The sequence below is a fragment of the Macaca fascicularis genome, chromosome 1, assembly GCF_037993035.2.
Source record: "Macaca fascicularis isolate 582-1 chromosome 1, T2T-MFA8v1.1".
In the NCBI taxonomy this organism is placed as follows: domain Eukaryota; kingdom Metazoa; phylum Chordata; class Mammalia; order Primates; family Cercopithecidae; genus Macaca; species Macaca fascicularis.
Window position 1 is genome coordinate 191,322,049 of NC_088375.1, and position 14,570 is coordinate 191,336,618.

General features: G+C 56.2%; 2 protein-coding genes across 32 annotated transcripts in view; one reads left to right on the forward strand and one right to left on the reverse strand.

Annotated features, from left to right (window-relative positions):
- Positions 1 to 275: 275 nt before the first annotated feature.
- On the forward strand, positions 276 to 2,964 carry HYI (hydroxypyruvate isomerase (putative)). Of its 6 annotated transcripts, none has more exons than XR_012421428.1 (8): positions 276 to 530; positions 618 to 729; positions 1,800 to 1,914; positions 2,073 to 2,184; positions 2,273 to 2,322; positions 2,407 to 2,476; positions 2,580 to 2,714; positions 2,812 to 2,964. XR_012421428.1 is itself a non-coding variant. In XM_074009893.1 (8 exons), the coding sequence occupies exons 2-8, from the start codon at positions 1,096 to 1,098 to the stop codon at positions 2,922 to 2,924; spliced, it is 609 nt and encodes a 202-aa protein (XP_073865994.1). In that variant the 5' UTR covers positions 276 to 530; positions 618 to 1,095; the 3' UTR covers positions 2,925 to 2,964. The 6 variants fall into 6 exon arrangements, 4 of the variants coding, with proteins under 4 accessions (XP_073865994.1, XP_005543731.3, XP_065380100.1 ...); XM_074009893.1 differs by having other exon boundaries at positions 618 to 1,142; positions 2,106 to 2,184; XM_005543674.4 differs by having other exon boundaries at positions 2,106 to 2,184.
- A 2-nt stretch (positions 2,965 to 2,966) lies between these two features.
- SZT2 (SZT2 subunit of KICSTOR complex) overlaps positions 2,967 to 14,570 on the reverse strand; it is a 63,366-nt gene continuing 51,762 nt past the window's right edge. For 16 of the 26 annotated variants that reach the window (XM_065523884.2, XM_065523875.2, XM_065523917.2 and 13 more), the window contains 22 exons: positions 14,350 to 14,538; positions 13,812 to 13,945; positions 13,016 to 13,182; positions 12,794 to 12,891; positions 12,577 to 12,709; positions 12,265 to 12,395; positions 12,038 to 12,138; positions 11,789 to 11,965; positions 11,323 to 11,590; positions 11,142 to 11,221; positions 10,932 to 11,057; positions 10,613 to 10,812; positions 8,432 to 8,522; positions 8,157 to 8,237; positions 8,000 to 8,074; positions 7,252 to 7,465; positions 6,724 to 6,877; positions 6,452 to 6,574; positions 5,939 to 6,344; positions 5,695 to 5,811; positions 3,945 to 4,013; positions 2,967 to 3,786 (listed from right to left, as the gene is read on the reverse strand). In XM_065523884.2, coding sequence (XP_065379956.1) covers positions 3,643 to 3,786; positions 3,945 to 4,013; positions 5,695 to 5,811; positions 5,939 to 6,344; positions 6,452 to 6,574; positions 6,724 to 6,877; positions 7,252 to 7,465; positions 8,000 to 8,074; positions 8,157 to 8,237; positions 8,432 to 8,522; positions 10,613 to 10,812; positions 10,932 to 11,057; positions 11,142 to 11,221; positions 11,323 to 11,590; positions 11,789 to 11,965; positions 12,038 to 12,138; positions 12,265 to 12,395; positions 12,577 to 12,709; positions 12,794 to 12,891; positions 13,016 to 13,182; positions 13,812 to 13,945; positions 14,350 to 14,538 — 3,278 coding nt within the window. In that variant the 3' untranslated portion in view covers positions 2,967 to 3,642. Of the gene's footprint in view, positions 3,787 to 3,944; positions 4,775 to 5,077; positions 5,812 to 5,938; positions 6,345 to 6,451; positions 6,575 to 6,723; positions 6,878 to 7,251; positions 7,466 to 7,999; positions 8,075 to 8,156; positions 8,238 to 8,431; positions 8,523 to 10,612; positions 10,813 to 10,931; positions 11,058 to 11,141; positions 11,222 to 11,322; positions 11,591 to 11,788; positions 11,966 to 12,037; positions 12,170 to 12,264; positions 12,396 to 12,576; positions 12,710 to 12,793; positions 12,892 to 13,015; positions 13,183 to 13,505; positions 13,946 to 14,349; positions 14,539 to 14,570 lie in introns of those variants that run through there. The other 10 variants (XM_005543666.5, XM_015437230.4, XM_015437214.4 and 7 more) reach the window with 8 other exon arrangements.

Sequence of the window (14,570 nt, forward strand, 5' to 3'; positions counted from 1 at the left end):
GTGCACGTCCCATCATTGCAACCTGGCCCTCGGGCAGCCAGCTCTCTCTGGCCCCGCGTCCGGCTTTCAGGTCCGGGAGCCCGGCCTCCCCAGCTTCTCCCGGCGCGGGCCCCGCTCCTTTTCCGGCCGCCCTCGCCCCGCCTCTTCGCCTCTCCCCGCGCTCCCTTTCTCGCTCACGGAAGGCGCTTTTCGCGAAGGCCCGGATTTTTACAGCACTTCGCTTTTCTAACCCGGAAGAGTGCACGTTTGTTCGCAGGGCCAGCAAGGAGAGCCCCGCCCCGCCCGCCGCCTTTGGAGCCTTCGGACTCTGCCCGGCCCGGCCTCCCCAGGCATGGCGCCGCTGCGCTTCTCCGCCAATCTGTCCTGGCTGTTCCCCGAGCTCCCCGGCCTCCCCGCGCGGCTGCGGGCCGCGGGCAGCTCGGGTTTCGAGGCCGTCGAGGTGGCCTGGCCGTACGCGGAGCCGCCTGAGGCGCTGGCGCGCGCCGCGCGAGAAGCGGGGCTGCGGCTTGTGCTGATCAACACGCCCCCGGGTGCGCCGCGGGCCGGGAGACTGGTGGGGGACGGGGCGCGGGCAGGGGAGTGCCCGAGTCGGGGGCTGAGGCCCGTTCTCTCTGCAGGAGACCAAGAGAAGGGGGAAATGGGGCTGGGGGCCGTCCCCGGGAGACAGGAGGCCTTCCGAGAGGGGCTGGAGCAGGCCGTGCGATACGCCAAGGCCCTGGGCTGTCCCAGGTACCCCGCCTCCACCCCAAGCCCCACCCCTCTGTGACCCATGACCCTGCCTCAGGTTCAGGTAGTCGAGGACCTGAGGTCTGAGACGCTCAGGAGTCTGAGGCCACTGGCCTATCTCCGCCTCTGCGGTCCTGGTCCTTTGTAAATTGCCTTTTGTATTTTATCTGTCCTGTGCCAGTCTGTTTGCCACTCTTTTATGCTCACCCCATGCTGGCATCCCATGCTGGGAGCTCAGTCTGCCTAGGAAGATAGGAGAGTAAATATATGCAGTGATCCATTTGAGGACAGCCCTATTCCAGGAAGCTGTGGGAGCAGGGGTAGGCACCTAACCCTGTCTGGATCAGAGAAAGCTGCTTACAGGTAGTGATGCTTGGACTGTCTTCAAGGAGTGGGCATTGCTTGATGGGCAGAAGGTAAAGTATTCCCGGCAAGGGTGCTGTGGCAAGAGGCAGCCTGGTGTGTTCAGCAGTGTTCCTAAGGCTGTACATATATGTAGCCTGTTGGGGTGGGGAGGTCTGGAATGTCTGTTCAGAGCTGGATGTGGCTGATAAGATCAGGGGATGATGGGAGGAGGTGGACGGCTCAAATGGGGCTGATCAAATGTCAAATCCTGCAGAGGCCAAACAGGCTCAGAAGGTACTAGCAAGAGGGGATCACTATTGGTCAATGGTGGGGGCAGAAAAAAGATGGGAAGAGTCTAAGTAGTAGATGCAAGGAGAGGAAGTAGAGACAGCAGCACGGAATACCTGAGAAGGGCAAGCAAGGGTCAGGATAATTTTTAAAGGTGAGAATTTAGCAGGTTATAGGTTGAGGAGAAGGACCGAGGGAAGGAAAGGTAGAAAGTACTGGAGGCAGGGGGCGGTGGGTGGACGCTGAGGTGTCTGGGAAAGGGCTTCCCCTCGGCCGTTACTGAAGTGTCTCTGAAAAGCGCTGGGATGCCTAGGCATCGTGGCTCAGGTGCCATGGACTGGAGACCTGGGGAGACAGGCAAGGGCCAGCAGTGTCAGGGAATCCTGGAAGAGGTGCAGAGAGCCAAGGGAGGCAAGGCCTCCAATCCATCTTCCTCACAGGATCCACCTGATGGCTGGCCGAGTACCCCAGGGAGCTGATCGAATAGCAGTCAAAGCTGAGATGGAGATCGTTTTTCTGGAGAACCTGAGGCATGCAGCTGGGGTTTTGGCTGAGGTGAGAAAGGTGGAAACACACATGTACTTACATGTCTTTGTGGGTGTGCGGAGGAGGGGGTGCACAGTGGGGACAGCACGTGAGGCTGCCAGCCTAGGTCAGAGGGACAGGTGAGGGCCTTGACCAGTGACTGACTGATGGGGGACGAACTTGGGAAGGAGCTCTATTCACAGCACCCGACATGCTGCTAGGCGGACCTCGTGGGACTGCTGGAGCCCATCAATACCCGCATCACTGACCCCCAGTACTTCCTGGACACGCCCCAGCAGGGTATGACCCCAGCCCTGTCTCCTTCTGTCCCTTTTGATTCCTGTGCTCTTCTCGAGGCTCACGGCCCCCTCCCTGGCTTCTCTTACAGCGGCAGCCATCTTACAGAAGGTGGGAAGACCCAACCTCCAATTACAAATGGTAAGTGGAAGAAAGGGGGTACTTTGAAGACCGGAAGGAGGGTGGGGCCTGCGGGGTCTTGGACTGTAGTATCCTCTTCCCCAGGACATATTCCACTGGCAGATCATGGATGGGAACCTGACAGGAAACATCCAGGAGTTCCTGCCCATTGTTGGTGAGAGGAGCTTCCTGTGCCCTCCCACCCTTTCAATCCCCACATCTGTTCTTCAGGCCCTGGCAGGAGCCTGGACCCCACATTTGTCCACATCTGTCCCCAGGGCATGTGCAGGTGGCACAGGTCCCAGGCCGAGGGGAGCCCAGCAGCCCCGGAGAGCTGAATTTCCCCTATCTGTTTCAACTGCTGGAAGATGAAGGCTACAAAGGCTTTGTGGGCTGCGAGTATCAGCCTCGAGGTGAGGGGTGGCCCTGGGGAAGGGAGCTCTGGAGGGACTGGACAGGGGATGTTTTCTCCTTGTGGGCTGAGATGCCCAGGCCTCCCTCTCCCTACAGGAGACACAGTAGAGGGCTTGAGTTGGCTACGTTCATACTGGGATAGGCGGGGCCACCCCGAGGTGGCCAGTGAGGGCCTGCACACCACCCACATGCCTCCAGACAGCGAGTGAGATCCCATCTCCTCCTCTGCATTAAAGATGACCCGCTGAACATTGTCTTATGTCTCTGTTATGGGGTGGGGGGACACATAGTGTCTAACACTTCAGTTTCTCTGTTGCTTCCCTCCCATTGAGAAGCCAGTGCCAGGGTTGCTGTGGAGGTGGGAGAGCTTCTGAGCCCACCTTCTCATTAAAGGATGAGAAACCCAGGGTCTGAGAGCAAAGGGACTTGACAGTGGCCACAGGTGCTTCAAAGGCAAAGCTGGGATTGGAACCCAGTTGTCATCTCAATGGGAATGTCCAGCAGTGATGTCCAAGTGGGAGGTGAAGACCCGAGGGCTCAAGGGACACAGGTGGCTGACCATGGTCAAAGGCTGGGGGGCAGGATCAGGTAGAGGAGCTCTAGGGGGTTTTTGCCACCCCGTGTGAACTCCCAAGACTCTACCAGGTGGGCAGAAAGGAGTACCCCAGAAGGGCCCAAGGGGTCCTTGGGTTGACCTGACCCTCTGAAGTCCTGGATGGGTCACTGGCTGTGGGTGTTTGAGGAGGGCAGTTCCTGCCGCCAGGCTGGGGCAGCAGACCCCCAAGACGTAGTTACAAAGCCTTTAGTGTCACTCAGTGTCTGACTTGCCCTGGGGCCCAGAAGGGCTGGTCAGTCCTGCCTCTGGCGGGCAATCTTGTAGACCCACGATTCGAGGAACAGTGACATGCAGTGGTCCAGTCCACTCTCTCAGAGGAGGCGGGTCCAGAGGGTGAAACAGGCTGTGTTGATGACAGACTCCAGGTGGTGGTAGGTGGAGACTAGTTGGGCGGGGGGGCTTTCGCTGTCCTGCGGCTGTACTGGGAAGGGCTCTCGGAAAACCACTGTCAGAGACTGTGGGGAACATGGTGGGGGTGCGCTGGTGAGAGGAGGGCATGGGTGGGGACAGGAGGCAGGGCTCAGAAAGGGTGGGCACCCCAACCCAGCAGGCTCCATACATTTGGGGTATGGCCTTCCACAAGGCTGACACAAAGCCCCCGACTTGTTCTCACCGTCTTTCCTAAGTGGGAGTCCAGAAACACCAGCACAAAGCAGTCAGTGAACTTCTGATTCAGCACAACCTGCAGTGAAAAGATGAGAAGGGGACTGAGGTCTCTCTCCCCCGAAGTGACACAGACCCTTCCACAGGGCATCCTGAGGTGAAGGGAGGATGAGGAGAGGCCTACTTCCATCTCCACACCTCACCCCGCCTGTACCCCGAGGTCACATAGAACCATGTCTCCAAATTGAGCCTCAGTCCTCATCCTTGCTGGCTTGCCCGTCAGCCCATCTGAGCTGCGTCAGAATGAGGGGTAACAGTAGATCCTGGAGGCCCCACACAGAGCCTGGTACGCTGAAGCCAATCAATGGAGAGTGCTGTACCCCTGGCACAACCTCCTTGCCTCCTGTCCTGGCACTCCTCTCTGACCACCCCTGGGATTGTCCTGTCCCCTTATGTCTGTCTGCTCCCTAACACTCTGCTTAGTGATCCATCCTGGGATGATTTGCTCTCCCAAGGCTTCAGTTACCACCTGTTCACAGAGCTGCTGCCTACGACTCTCCTGAGCTTGAATCCCTGGTACCCACAAACCTTGCAGACGGTGAAGGGCCTTATGGAGCCCAGACTCAACTTCCCCCAGGTTGGACTTGTCACCCTTCCTCAAAACCCACTCCTGCTCCAGCCTTCCCACCACCGACAGGGGCACCCCCCTCTATTCACAACCGCTGACACTACTGCAGCCTCATCCTAACTGACCTCGGCTTCTCTGGGAGACCCTTCCTGCACCCTGAAATGAATCCTCTGCACAAGCACTGTGCTGCAGGACCCCTCACCTGGCTCCACCTCCTACTTTCTTTTTTTTTTTTTTTTTTTTGAGACGGAGTCTCACGCTGTTGCCCAGGCTGGAGTGCAGTGGCGCGATCTCGGCTCACTGCAAGCTCTGCCTCCCGGGTTCCCGCCATTCTCCTGCCTCAGCCTCCTGAGTAGCTGGGACTACAGGCGCCCGCCACCGCGCCCGGCTAATTTTTTGTATTTTTAGTAGAGACGGGGTTTCACAGTGGTCTCGATCTCCTGACCTTGTGATCCGCCCGCCTCGGCCTCCCAAAGTGCTGGGATTACAGGCTTGAGCCACCGCGCCCGGCCCACCTCCTACTTTCTTACTTGAAATCTCTCATAACGCCTCCTCTCTTGAACCTCAGCTCTGGCCGGGCCCATCTCTGTGGGCTCCTTAATGCCCCATGCTCCACCACCGCAGCTCTACCTGTCCTTTACAGCAGCGCTTTCAAACTTCAGTGTGCACACAAATCACCTGGGGAGACTGACAACCTGCAGATCCCGAGTCAGCAGTCTCAGATGTGGCCGGAGAGCCTGCGTTTCAGCAAGCTCCCAGGTGCTGCGGCTGCTGGTCTGTGGACCACACTTTGAGTAACAAGGCTTCAAAGCCCAAGGGGTCCTTTCTGGGGCTCCAGCCTACTGACAAAGTTCTGAGAGCTCCTTGGGTTGTCAGTTCCAGAGCCTGGCCCTCAGGATCTCAAGCCAAAGCTTGTGTTCTTGGTGAGTCTTTGAGGGCAGAGCTGCTCAGAGAATCACATACTGTAGCTCGATGCCCGGTACTGGAAGGGTTTTACATGTTATCTGTGGAGTCCCATTCTGTCTAGGCCTCCCTCCAGAGCAGAGCTTGCTTGGTCAGGCTGAGGGGCACATCTGTCTGGTGAGGATTTCTGCTATGTTGTCCTTTTCAGAGGAAGCTCAAGGGGACTTACCAGGTACTGAGTTCCCAAGTCTGGGCTTTGGAAATGGCGACAACTCTGGGGGAAGCGGCTTAGGAGAACTTTGATCAGGCTCTGGTACCAGGAGACTGTCATGGATAGGAAGCAGTCCTGGGGGAGGAGCCACAGGCCTGAGTCTTCTGTGCCAGTCACCTCAGATTCCTGTGCTCTCTGCCCTGGCTGCCAGTGGAATTCCTGGCATCTACCCCAGCTCTTTCGGGAGCCCACGGTCCCTTACCAGCTGAGGGTCGATGTCCCCAATGGATTTGGTATGGACTGCTTCTAGGAGCTCCTCCAGCTCTGCCAGGGCCAGGCGCCCCCCTAGCCGCAGTCTATCAGGCCCTGGTGGCTCCAGCAAGAAGAGGCGCTTCCAAAGGGTGTCCCGACGGCAGTGCCCTCCAGCCAGCCGTACCAGCTGAGCCAGTCGTGCCCGTGCCATGCCCACCTCTGCAGCCAGTGGTGGGAACAGAGGAGCCGGTCCTGGCGCTAGAACAAGCCCTGAGGCCTCCCCAGGGCTGCCAGCTGAACTCCCAGGAGCCTCTGGCTCAGGGGGCAGTCTGGGTGGCTTCCGGAAGCGGCGCATGTCAGCAGTGAGCCTGGGAAAGAGCTCTCGCTGGCTGGTGAGCACCACGAAGAACTGTAGCCTGGAGTGGGGAGCGGGGCAGGAGAGTGGCGGTCATAGCAAGAGACACACAGGGCAGGGTCGGGCAGGCTGGGAAATGGGCGTGTTCAGGGTAGGGGGTCTGCTGACCGCAGAACGTGCCGCTCAGCCTCTCCTTGCTCCTCAAAGGGTGCAGCACAGTGACAGACAAGCAGAGACACATCAAAGTCATCCTGGTGGCGAAGTCCCTCAGAATCCAGGTAGGAGCCAGAGCTGTGCAGGACAGGTTGGGGAGATGTCAACTCTGGGGTTCTAATGAAACAAACCTCACCCTGCCCAAGAAAACACGGGTCTCCCTACTGCAAGTATGTCCCAGCCCCAGCTCCTGCAGCATGCATGCTGGATGCCCCTCCCAGCCTTACCTGTGCCATGCCGACACCAGGGCATACTCATTGTGTTCTGGGCCCCCTGGCCGGGCCATTCGCAATGGCTTCATGTGGTAAGAGCTGGCATGGTCAGCCACGTAGTTGTACAGCTGGTGGGCAGCGATGAGTGGTGTGGGGAGCTCCAATGTCCCTGAGGGGTAAGTAACAGGAGACAGCAGACACTAAGCCTAGGACAGACACACTGATCTGGTGGGGCACAGGGATGGGCGTCTTTAAAGCTCTGACTGGCAGGCAGAGTGGGTCTGCTTTCCTTAGGAGCTCCTGCATTCCTGTGGAACACTGAGATGGGACAAAAGTAACTCAGAGGGCAGGGAACATGTGACATGGGGTCCAAACTCTGGTAAGAAAGACACAGGACAGAAACATGGGGACATGATATGTGTGACATGAGGTAATTAACAACATGGGACCACTTGTCCAGGGAGGTAGTCCCACCAGCCCTGACCTGGAGGCACCTGTGGCCTGTTCTTTTTTGGGTTCACTGGCTTGCCCTTGGGCACTGACCTTGGTAAATGTGATTGCGGCCGAAGTGGGGTCCGTCAGGGTGGTGGGCCAGGAAGTGTCGCAGGAAGGTGGTGAGGTGGTAGCCGTGCCGCAGCACCAGGTGGGCACCTAGTACGTGCTGGTGCACGAGGCGCAGATGGAAGTCATAGCTGAACGAATGCACATGCATCAGGTCTCGCACCTTGTCACACTCCTCTGTGAACAGCATGGACAGCTGGGGAGGCAGCAGCAGGAGACAGGGTTAGGGTGTGGCTGCACTGGCTGTCCAATACATGTTTCCCTCCTTCTGTGGAAAGAAGTGCAATTTTTCCCCTGCTGCTGTGGCCCAGTGGAATGCCCTCTGCCAGAATGGTTTCTGTGGGAAGGCCTCCTCATTCTAGCCTCCCTTTTTCATACTGTATTGTAACTACTTCCATGAAACTAGGGCCATTTTGAGACACTGGGCCATTCTGCTGTATCCCAGATTCCACTAGGGTCTGCCACAGACCCTAGATGACTACAGGCCAGACCAGGCACTGTGCTGCCTCAGGGCTACAGCTGAACACACTTTGGATGACCGACAGGGTCAGCCTGGTAGTGAGTGCAGCTCACCAGAATGAGCACTGACCTAGCCAGGCCACAGCACTGCATCAGTCACTAAGCCAGCCTGCCCACTGCATTACTCTACTGCCCAGCAAATGAGACATGGAGCCATGCTGCCCACAGGACACTGGGGTGCACTGACTGTGCCTACACCTCATCCACATACCTGTGAGTTGACAGCCTGCCCCATTGGGATTCGGGAACATTCCAGGGCAAACTGTTTGACACAGAAGTAACAGCCCTGGAGGGAAGGTGAAGATGAGATCAGGAAGGCAAGAGACAGGTGGGTCTGGCTCTCTCCACTCAGTGCTCCTCCTGCTTACCTGGAATGCCAGTTCCATGAGGATGATGCCCCCAGGCAGTGCCCGCTGCAGGTGGTAGGTGGTTACTGGAGAGCTAGTACTCTGAAGAAAGGAAAAACGGGGCAAGGATTGGGGGCTCACCAGCCTCGAATCAGTAGGGTGGAAGTCCCTTAGATCCTGACTTTAATGGTGTCAGTCTGGGATCAGTGACCCTGGTACATCACTCAGGGTCAATGACCTCAGGCCATGGGAAAGTAATTCAGCATCAGTAACTTTTCCATTATATGACAAGTTACCTTGGGGCTCCCATCAGTCTTGGTTTTAGGGCAGGAGAAGGAGCCTCGACCCTCTGTTCCAAGGATAGCCATGGCCCGTGGTCGGCTGGTGCTGTAGAAAAGGAGGAGGGATAAGAGGATGAGGCAGGCAAGTGGCATGCAGTCACGGTGATCAGACCCAGAATCCGTTTTACATGGAATCATTTTGCAGGGGAGGAAACAGGCCCACAAAGGTGCCACTGTGAGTGGCAAGGCTGGGCCTGGAGTCCAGGTCTAGACTGCAGGGCCGGGCTTTCTCCACAGCAGCTGCTGCTTCAAGGGAGGCAAAAACAGTGCTCAGTGGGGAGGTGGAGTCTAAGCCTCTCTGCTACTGAGAGGGTGCGTGCTGGGCAGGAGAGAGAAGGGGGAGGGTGATGCATGTCTACGATTTGATTAGGAAAATTCAAGGAGATGCTTGATGCCTGGTTAGGTACCTTCCTCTGAGAGGGAAAAGCTGCTGTCTTTTGATTGTGGGATGGCAGTTCCAGGCTTTAAGAGGCATATTGCTCATCACAGTTTAGTGCAGAGGATAGGGGAGAAGGGAAGCAGGGGAAGGACTGGGAAGAAGGGACAGAACAGAAGGGGTCAGGGGGACCCACTCACGCCAAGGGGCTATAAACTGCCAGAATTCTTGCTGGGGGTCAAAACCTCTGGTGGAAAAAGTGTCCCATTTAAACCTCAAGGAAACTGGGACAAGACTTAGTGACTGTTAAAGATTGGCGGGAAGGGAAGGCCTGGCTTTAAATTTTGCTGCAGAAACTTTTTTTTTAACTCAGTGTCTTGTTTTAAAAAGGAATTCAGATTTGGGGGGAAGAGCATAACTGATGGCAAGTGTGCAAATTAAAGTCCTTTAGACAAGCTCCTAGAGCTGGGAACTGTCAAGGCAGCAAGCTGTGCAGCTCCTCCCCAGGGTAGGAGGGGCCAGCCTGGCCTGAGATGGGATCACAGGAGAGGCAGGCACGCCTTCTCTTCCTAATGCCTGGAAGAGAGGTAAACCTGGGGAGTGGAGAGCTGGGCACAGAAACATGGGAGAGTTAGAACTGGCTTTCTGGACTACTGGCTTGAAAAGGTTCTAACTGAAAACAGAGGAGGGAGAACATGCCTTGATAAACTCACAAATCTGGAGACACAAAAGTAGCTGTGTGTAAGGTGAACAGCTCATTTTTCGCATACAGCTACTGGGAAAGGGCAGGGAACACAGAATCTGGAGAGGAACATAGAGCACGGGCCACAACCATGGGAATCTGAGATTTTTATCGTGGATGAAAAGGTGGCTGCAGAGTTGTCCCTGCGCTCAGGGGAAATGGAGGTGGTGACAGAGGGGCTGCCTACTTCCCAAGACTCAGACCTGTCAGTACTGGCCAGTGGGTGAACATGACCAAGAACAGGCCGAGGACAGTGATGCAAGTAGGCCTAGCATAGAGGTCCTTGGTGAGAAAAGGACTTCCCTGGGCCAAGAACCACATCAAATCTCAGGAGAGGTCAGTGGGATGATCAGGACAGGAATCATTAAGGCCTAGATCCAGAGGCTTAGGAGTATGTACAAGATTTACATGTGCAGGCCGGACGTAATGGCTCACAACTATAATCCTAGCACTTTGGGAGGCTGAGGTGGGTAGACTGCCTGAGTTGAGGAGTTCAAGACCAGCTTAGGCAACATGGTGATACCCCATCTCTACTAAAATACAAAAAATTAGCCAGGCAGGGTGGTGTGCACCTGTAATCCCAGCTACTTGGCAGACTGAGGCACAAGAATTGCTCAAACCCAGGAGGTGGAGGTTGCAGTGAGCCGAGATCGCACCACTGTACTCTAGCCTAGGCGATGGAGCGAGATTCCATCTCCAAAAAAAATTCACATGGGGAGATGTATGCAAGCGTGTAAGTGTACAAGATATGTGTGGGCATGAGCTTTGTGAGAATGGACACAGTTCTGTGTACAAGTGTCATCATGAATTCCACAAAGCATACAAGTTCTGCAGGACACGTCCGAGGGCTGTGTGAAAGTATCCAAAACCCTCACACGTGTGCGAGCCTGGTGGGATGAACATGCACGGGCCCAGCCCGACTTGTCAACATAGGACCTTGTAAAAGGAGGAAGGGCCTGTGGGGCCTCACTTGCAGTGCAGGAGGAGAAGAGAGAAGGGAAAGCAGGGACGGGCTCACCTGCGGGCAGGTGAGGGGGGCCGCAGTGGTACCAGCACAAAACCTATGCTCTGCAGATACTGCACATATTGCTGCAGGAAAGCCAAGCTCAGCTCCTTCAGCCAAGGCTCCTCACGGGCTCCCGGGGGCGACACATCCAAGGATTCACAGCTTGTGGGGGCCTCTCGGCTCCCAGACCCTGACTCAGGGCGATGGCGCCGCTGTGAGAGTAAAGATCAAGGAAGATTCTCCCCACTGTCAACCATCCTGCTGGGGATGGAAGAGGGGGGTCACTGTGGGGTAAGCAAAGGTCTCCTAGAAGTCTGGGAGTCAGCCTCACCTGCCCCTCAGGGAGTCCAGAGGTCTCTGGGGGCCCATGCAGCCAGGCAGCTGGGTCGAAGAGCATGGCTGTTGCACAGTAATGCACCAGGCGAGATGACTGCTTCAGGGTCTCCAGCTCTCCAGCCTGGGGAAACAGGGCAGTGAGCATGACGCAGTGACGGGGCAGGATCAGAGATCCTCGAGGAAGATGCAAGCTGGGGTCACTCACACTGATGGGCATGGTGGCTGGAGTAGAACGCTGCTGCCAGGTTACAAACAGGTTTTCCATCTTCATCTGGCGCTCCAGCTCTGAGGGTTGAAGGCATTGGTAGTAGCCTCAGGCATTGTCACCCGCTTCCTCCCAGACTCCACAGATTTCCTGTCCCTGCTGCCTGTCCCAGTACCCTCACCTCTGCGCTCTGCCATCTTGATCTCTAGGAACTGTTGTCCATGGTAGGTGACAGGATCAGGAGGTCTGGGCACAGGACCAAGTATGGAGCTGGGGCGGGCAGCCGTGATATCCCTTAGGGCCTCGTCAAAGGGGAATGTGTCCAGGGGAAGGGGACCCCCACCACGAGAGGACCCACTCAGCCGGCCCTGCTCACGGCTCAGCGGGGGACTTGCACTCCGGATGAGGGTCTCCACTTCCATGGTTGGCAGCAGGAATGGGTTTGGCTCCTGAGAGACGGAGCATTGCAATGGGTTCACAGCCTTTGCCCTCGGACCCTCTCTCTCATCCCATGGCTTCCTCTCTCAGACTCCCTCCCTACTACCTCTGCCCTCAGTCTGTCCCATCTTTCCAGCTTCTGAGCTGGATTTTCCTTTAACTGACCCCTCAGTAGCCAAAACTATAGGAAGAGCCAGAGCAGCAGGCACCTTTTCGTCTCGCACAGGGAAGTCCAACTGGCCATAATGATGGAAGAGTCCAAGCTTCTGGCTGAGTAGGCAGAAGATGAGATGGGCTCGTGCATTCTGCCACTGCACCAGGCGAACCAGTGCTCGGCCCAATGCTGCCCCCAGGTCTGGAGCCCAGTTGTAGGTCAGCAGCTGTAGCTGGAGGTCGGGGGTCAGGGTCAGTGAGATTATGGAACCCCTCTTCCCACCCAGTCCCTGGCCCATATGTACCTTCTTGTCCACGACCTCCAGTAGCAAGAGCCTCTGCCGGGGAGCATTTCGCCCTGAGCTCCCATCACCTCCTGGCTCGAAGCGCTGCATGGCTTTGGCAGCTACAGGATGGGGGAGGGGCACAACAGGGGCCTGGGAACAGATCCCCCTTGATCCCACCCTCCCCTTTGCAAGGTTGGAGACCCCACCACTTATTCTTAGCCTACCCCCACAGGCCATGCCCTCACCCTGCTGTGTTGGTCTTCTCCACTGCAAGAAGTTCCTTCCCAGAAGCAGCAGACGCCGCTCAGCTGCAGGGCGGGGAGAGGGGCCCAGTTGCCCAGGGGAACAAGGGCTGAAGATCTCTGGCTCTGAACCCCTATTGAAAGGGCGGGCAGACAGAAAGGCCATCCATGACACCACTCCCTGGCCTAGTCTTCACCTCCCTGGACCTTGTTTCCACCTCTCCTAGCTCAGTTTCCTCTGGTTTGGCTTCCTATAGGCCCAGCTTTTAGCAAGTCTAGGGGAGTTCCCTTCAATTCTATAGGATCTACACTCACAAACGCTGCTCAAAGATGCGGACACTGGTGTCTCCAGCCATTGAGGTGACTAGTGCGGTGAACTCAGACAGGATGGATGGAAGGAGGAACCGGGACACCATGTGGGTGGAGCTTCTGGACACTGAGGCACAACCTGGGAGGCAGAGGAGTCACTATGAAGCTGCAGGATGGAGACCAGGCTGGGGTTGAGGGATGGGAGGGGAGGCTGGGGTCTCACCAATCTGAACCATAAACTCCATCCAGCGCCGAGCAACACGGGCAAACACAGGATGAAGGGTCCCCACCTCACCCTCTTCTAGCTGTGTGGTCCGGCGTCTGAAAGACAGTGGGAGTAAGAGCCTCATGTCCATACATGACACTTGTATGTTTATACAGACCACGGCCCATCTGTGACTTCACGCCCATACTCTCCCAGAGCACAATACCACCACACACACACCTTTGTCTCTGGGCTCCAGAATCTGAGCCTGGTGCCCGCTCAGCTCCACCAGGAGTCCGAACACTCTCGGTTTTGTGACGCCTCCGGCCCCGAGTGTCTTCTGGCCGATCCAGGACAATGTCATCAGTTGTTTTGGGGGAACCCAAATCCCCACATTCTGTTTTACTCTGGGGGCAATGCAGTGAATGAGGAAGGGCTACTGGGAAGAGGAAAGGTGTGGGATGGAGGCACTATGGAACAGCAGTGAGCTAGGAGGGTTCAGAGGTCTGGGTTCAGTTAGCTTCCCTAGGGGCAGGCTAAGGAGCCCAGGGCAGGTTACTTAACTTTCCTGAGCCTCACCTTCCTCACTGTAAAAGCTCTACTTATCTTGCAAGCTGTTGTGAGGATCCGACAAGAAAAATGGAAGTGAAGGCACATAGTAAGTTAAGGCTCCCTCTATATCAGTGAGAACTGCCACATTCTGCAAAATCCAGTCCAAAAGACAGAGCAGTTTTTGTTTTGTTTTTTTAAGAGAGTGTTTCTATGTTGCCCAGGCTGGAGTGCAGTGGCCATTAACAGGCATGATCACAACGTACTACAGCCTTGAACCTTGGCCTGAAGCAAAATCCTCCTACTTCATCCTCCTGAGGAGCTGGGACTAAAGGTACATGCCATGGTGTCTGGCAGGAGAGAGCAGTTTCATAGGAAAGGAGACTGTGGCAAGGCCTATAGGGGACTGGGAGGCAGGAGGGAGTGTAAGAGGAGCTAGGAGGCAGGCAGAAAGGTAGATGCCCACTTCACCACTTCCTCCCATTACCAGCATATCCCAGAAGCTACGCCGGCCAGCTTTGCTGGGTGGAGTCACAGGCTCCCCAGGGACAGGGGCAGGGGGAAAGGTGCTAGCTCGGCCTGCAGAGCTCTTAGTTTCCAACGATCCGTTCCTGAGACTTCCTGTGGACACCAGATATTACAGACACCCATCACTGATCATCAATCCCCATTCCAGAAAACTGAATCTCAAGACTGGTATGACAGTGACCTGCCTCCTACTCTACCTGTCAGTGAATGACAGTATATACAACTGATAGTGTGCAACCGCATGTGTTAGTATGAAGTGAGCTTCTGATGCAACAGCCCTGTCTAAGTGGGTGAGCAGCTGCAGCCATTCACTGCTGCCAATGTAGCACCTGGATGATGCACAGACAAGCTCATGGACAACTGTAAGTAAGTGATTCTGATGTAGTAGTTTTCTGTCATGCTTCCCCTAAACCCCATCTTTGTACCCTCACCTGCCACACTGTCCTGCCTGGATCTGTGACATTCTCTGGACCCCAAGGACCTCTTGACTTGCATACCTGAGGGTGTGTCCTCTGTACATAGTGAAGCTGGCAGCAGCTGAAGCTCGATGATGGCATCGGCCAGGGCCTGGCGAGCTGCTCCTCGGAACTTCTCCTCCAGCTGCACAATACTGATGTTCCCCTTTTCCCACACATCCAGTCGAAGCCGTGGGGCCCCATTCTGAGCTGGAAGGAGAACAGGGGACCCTAGATCCCCCTCTACTCACCACCCTTACCTC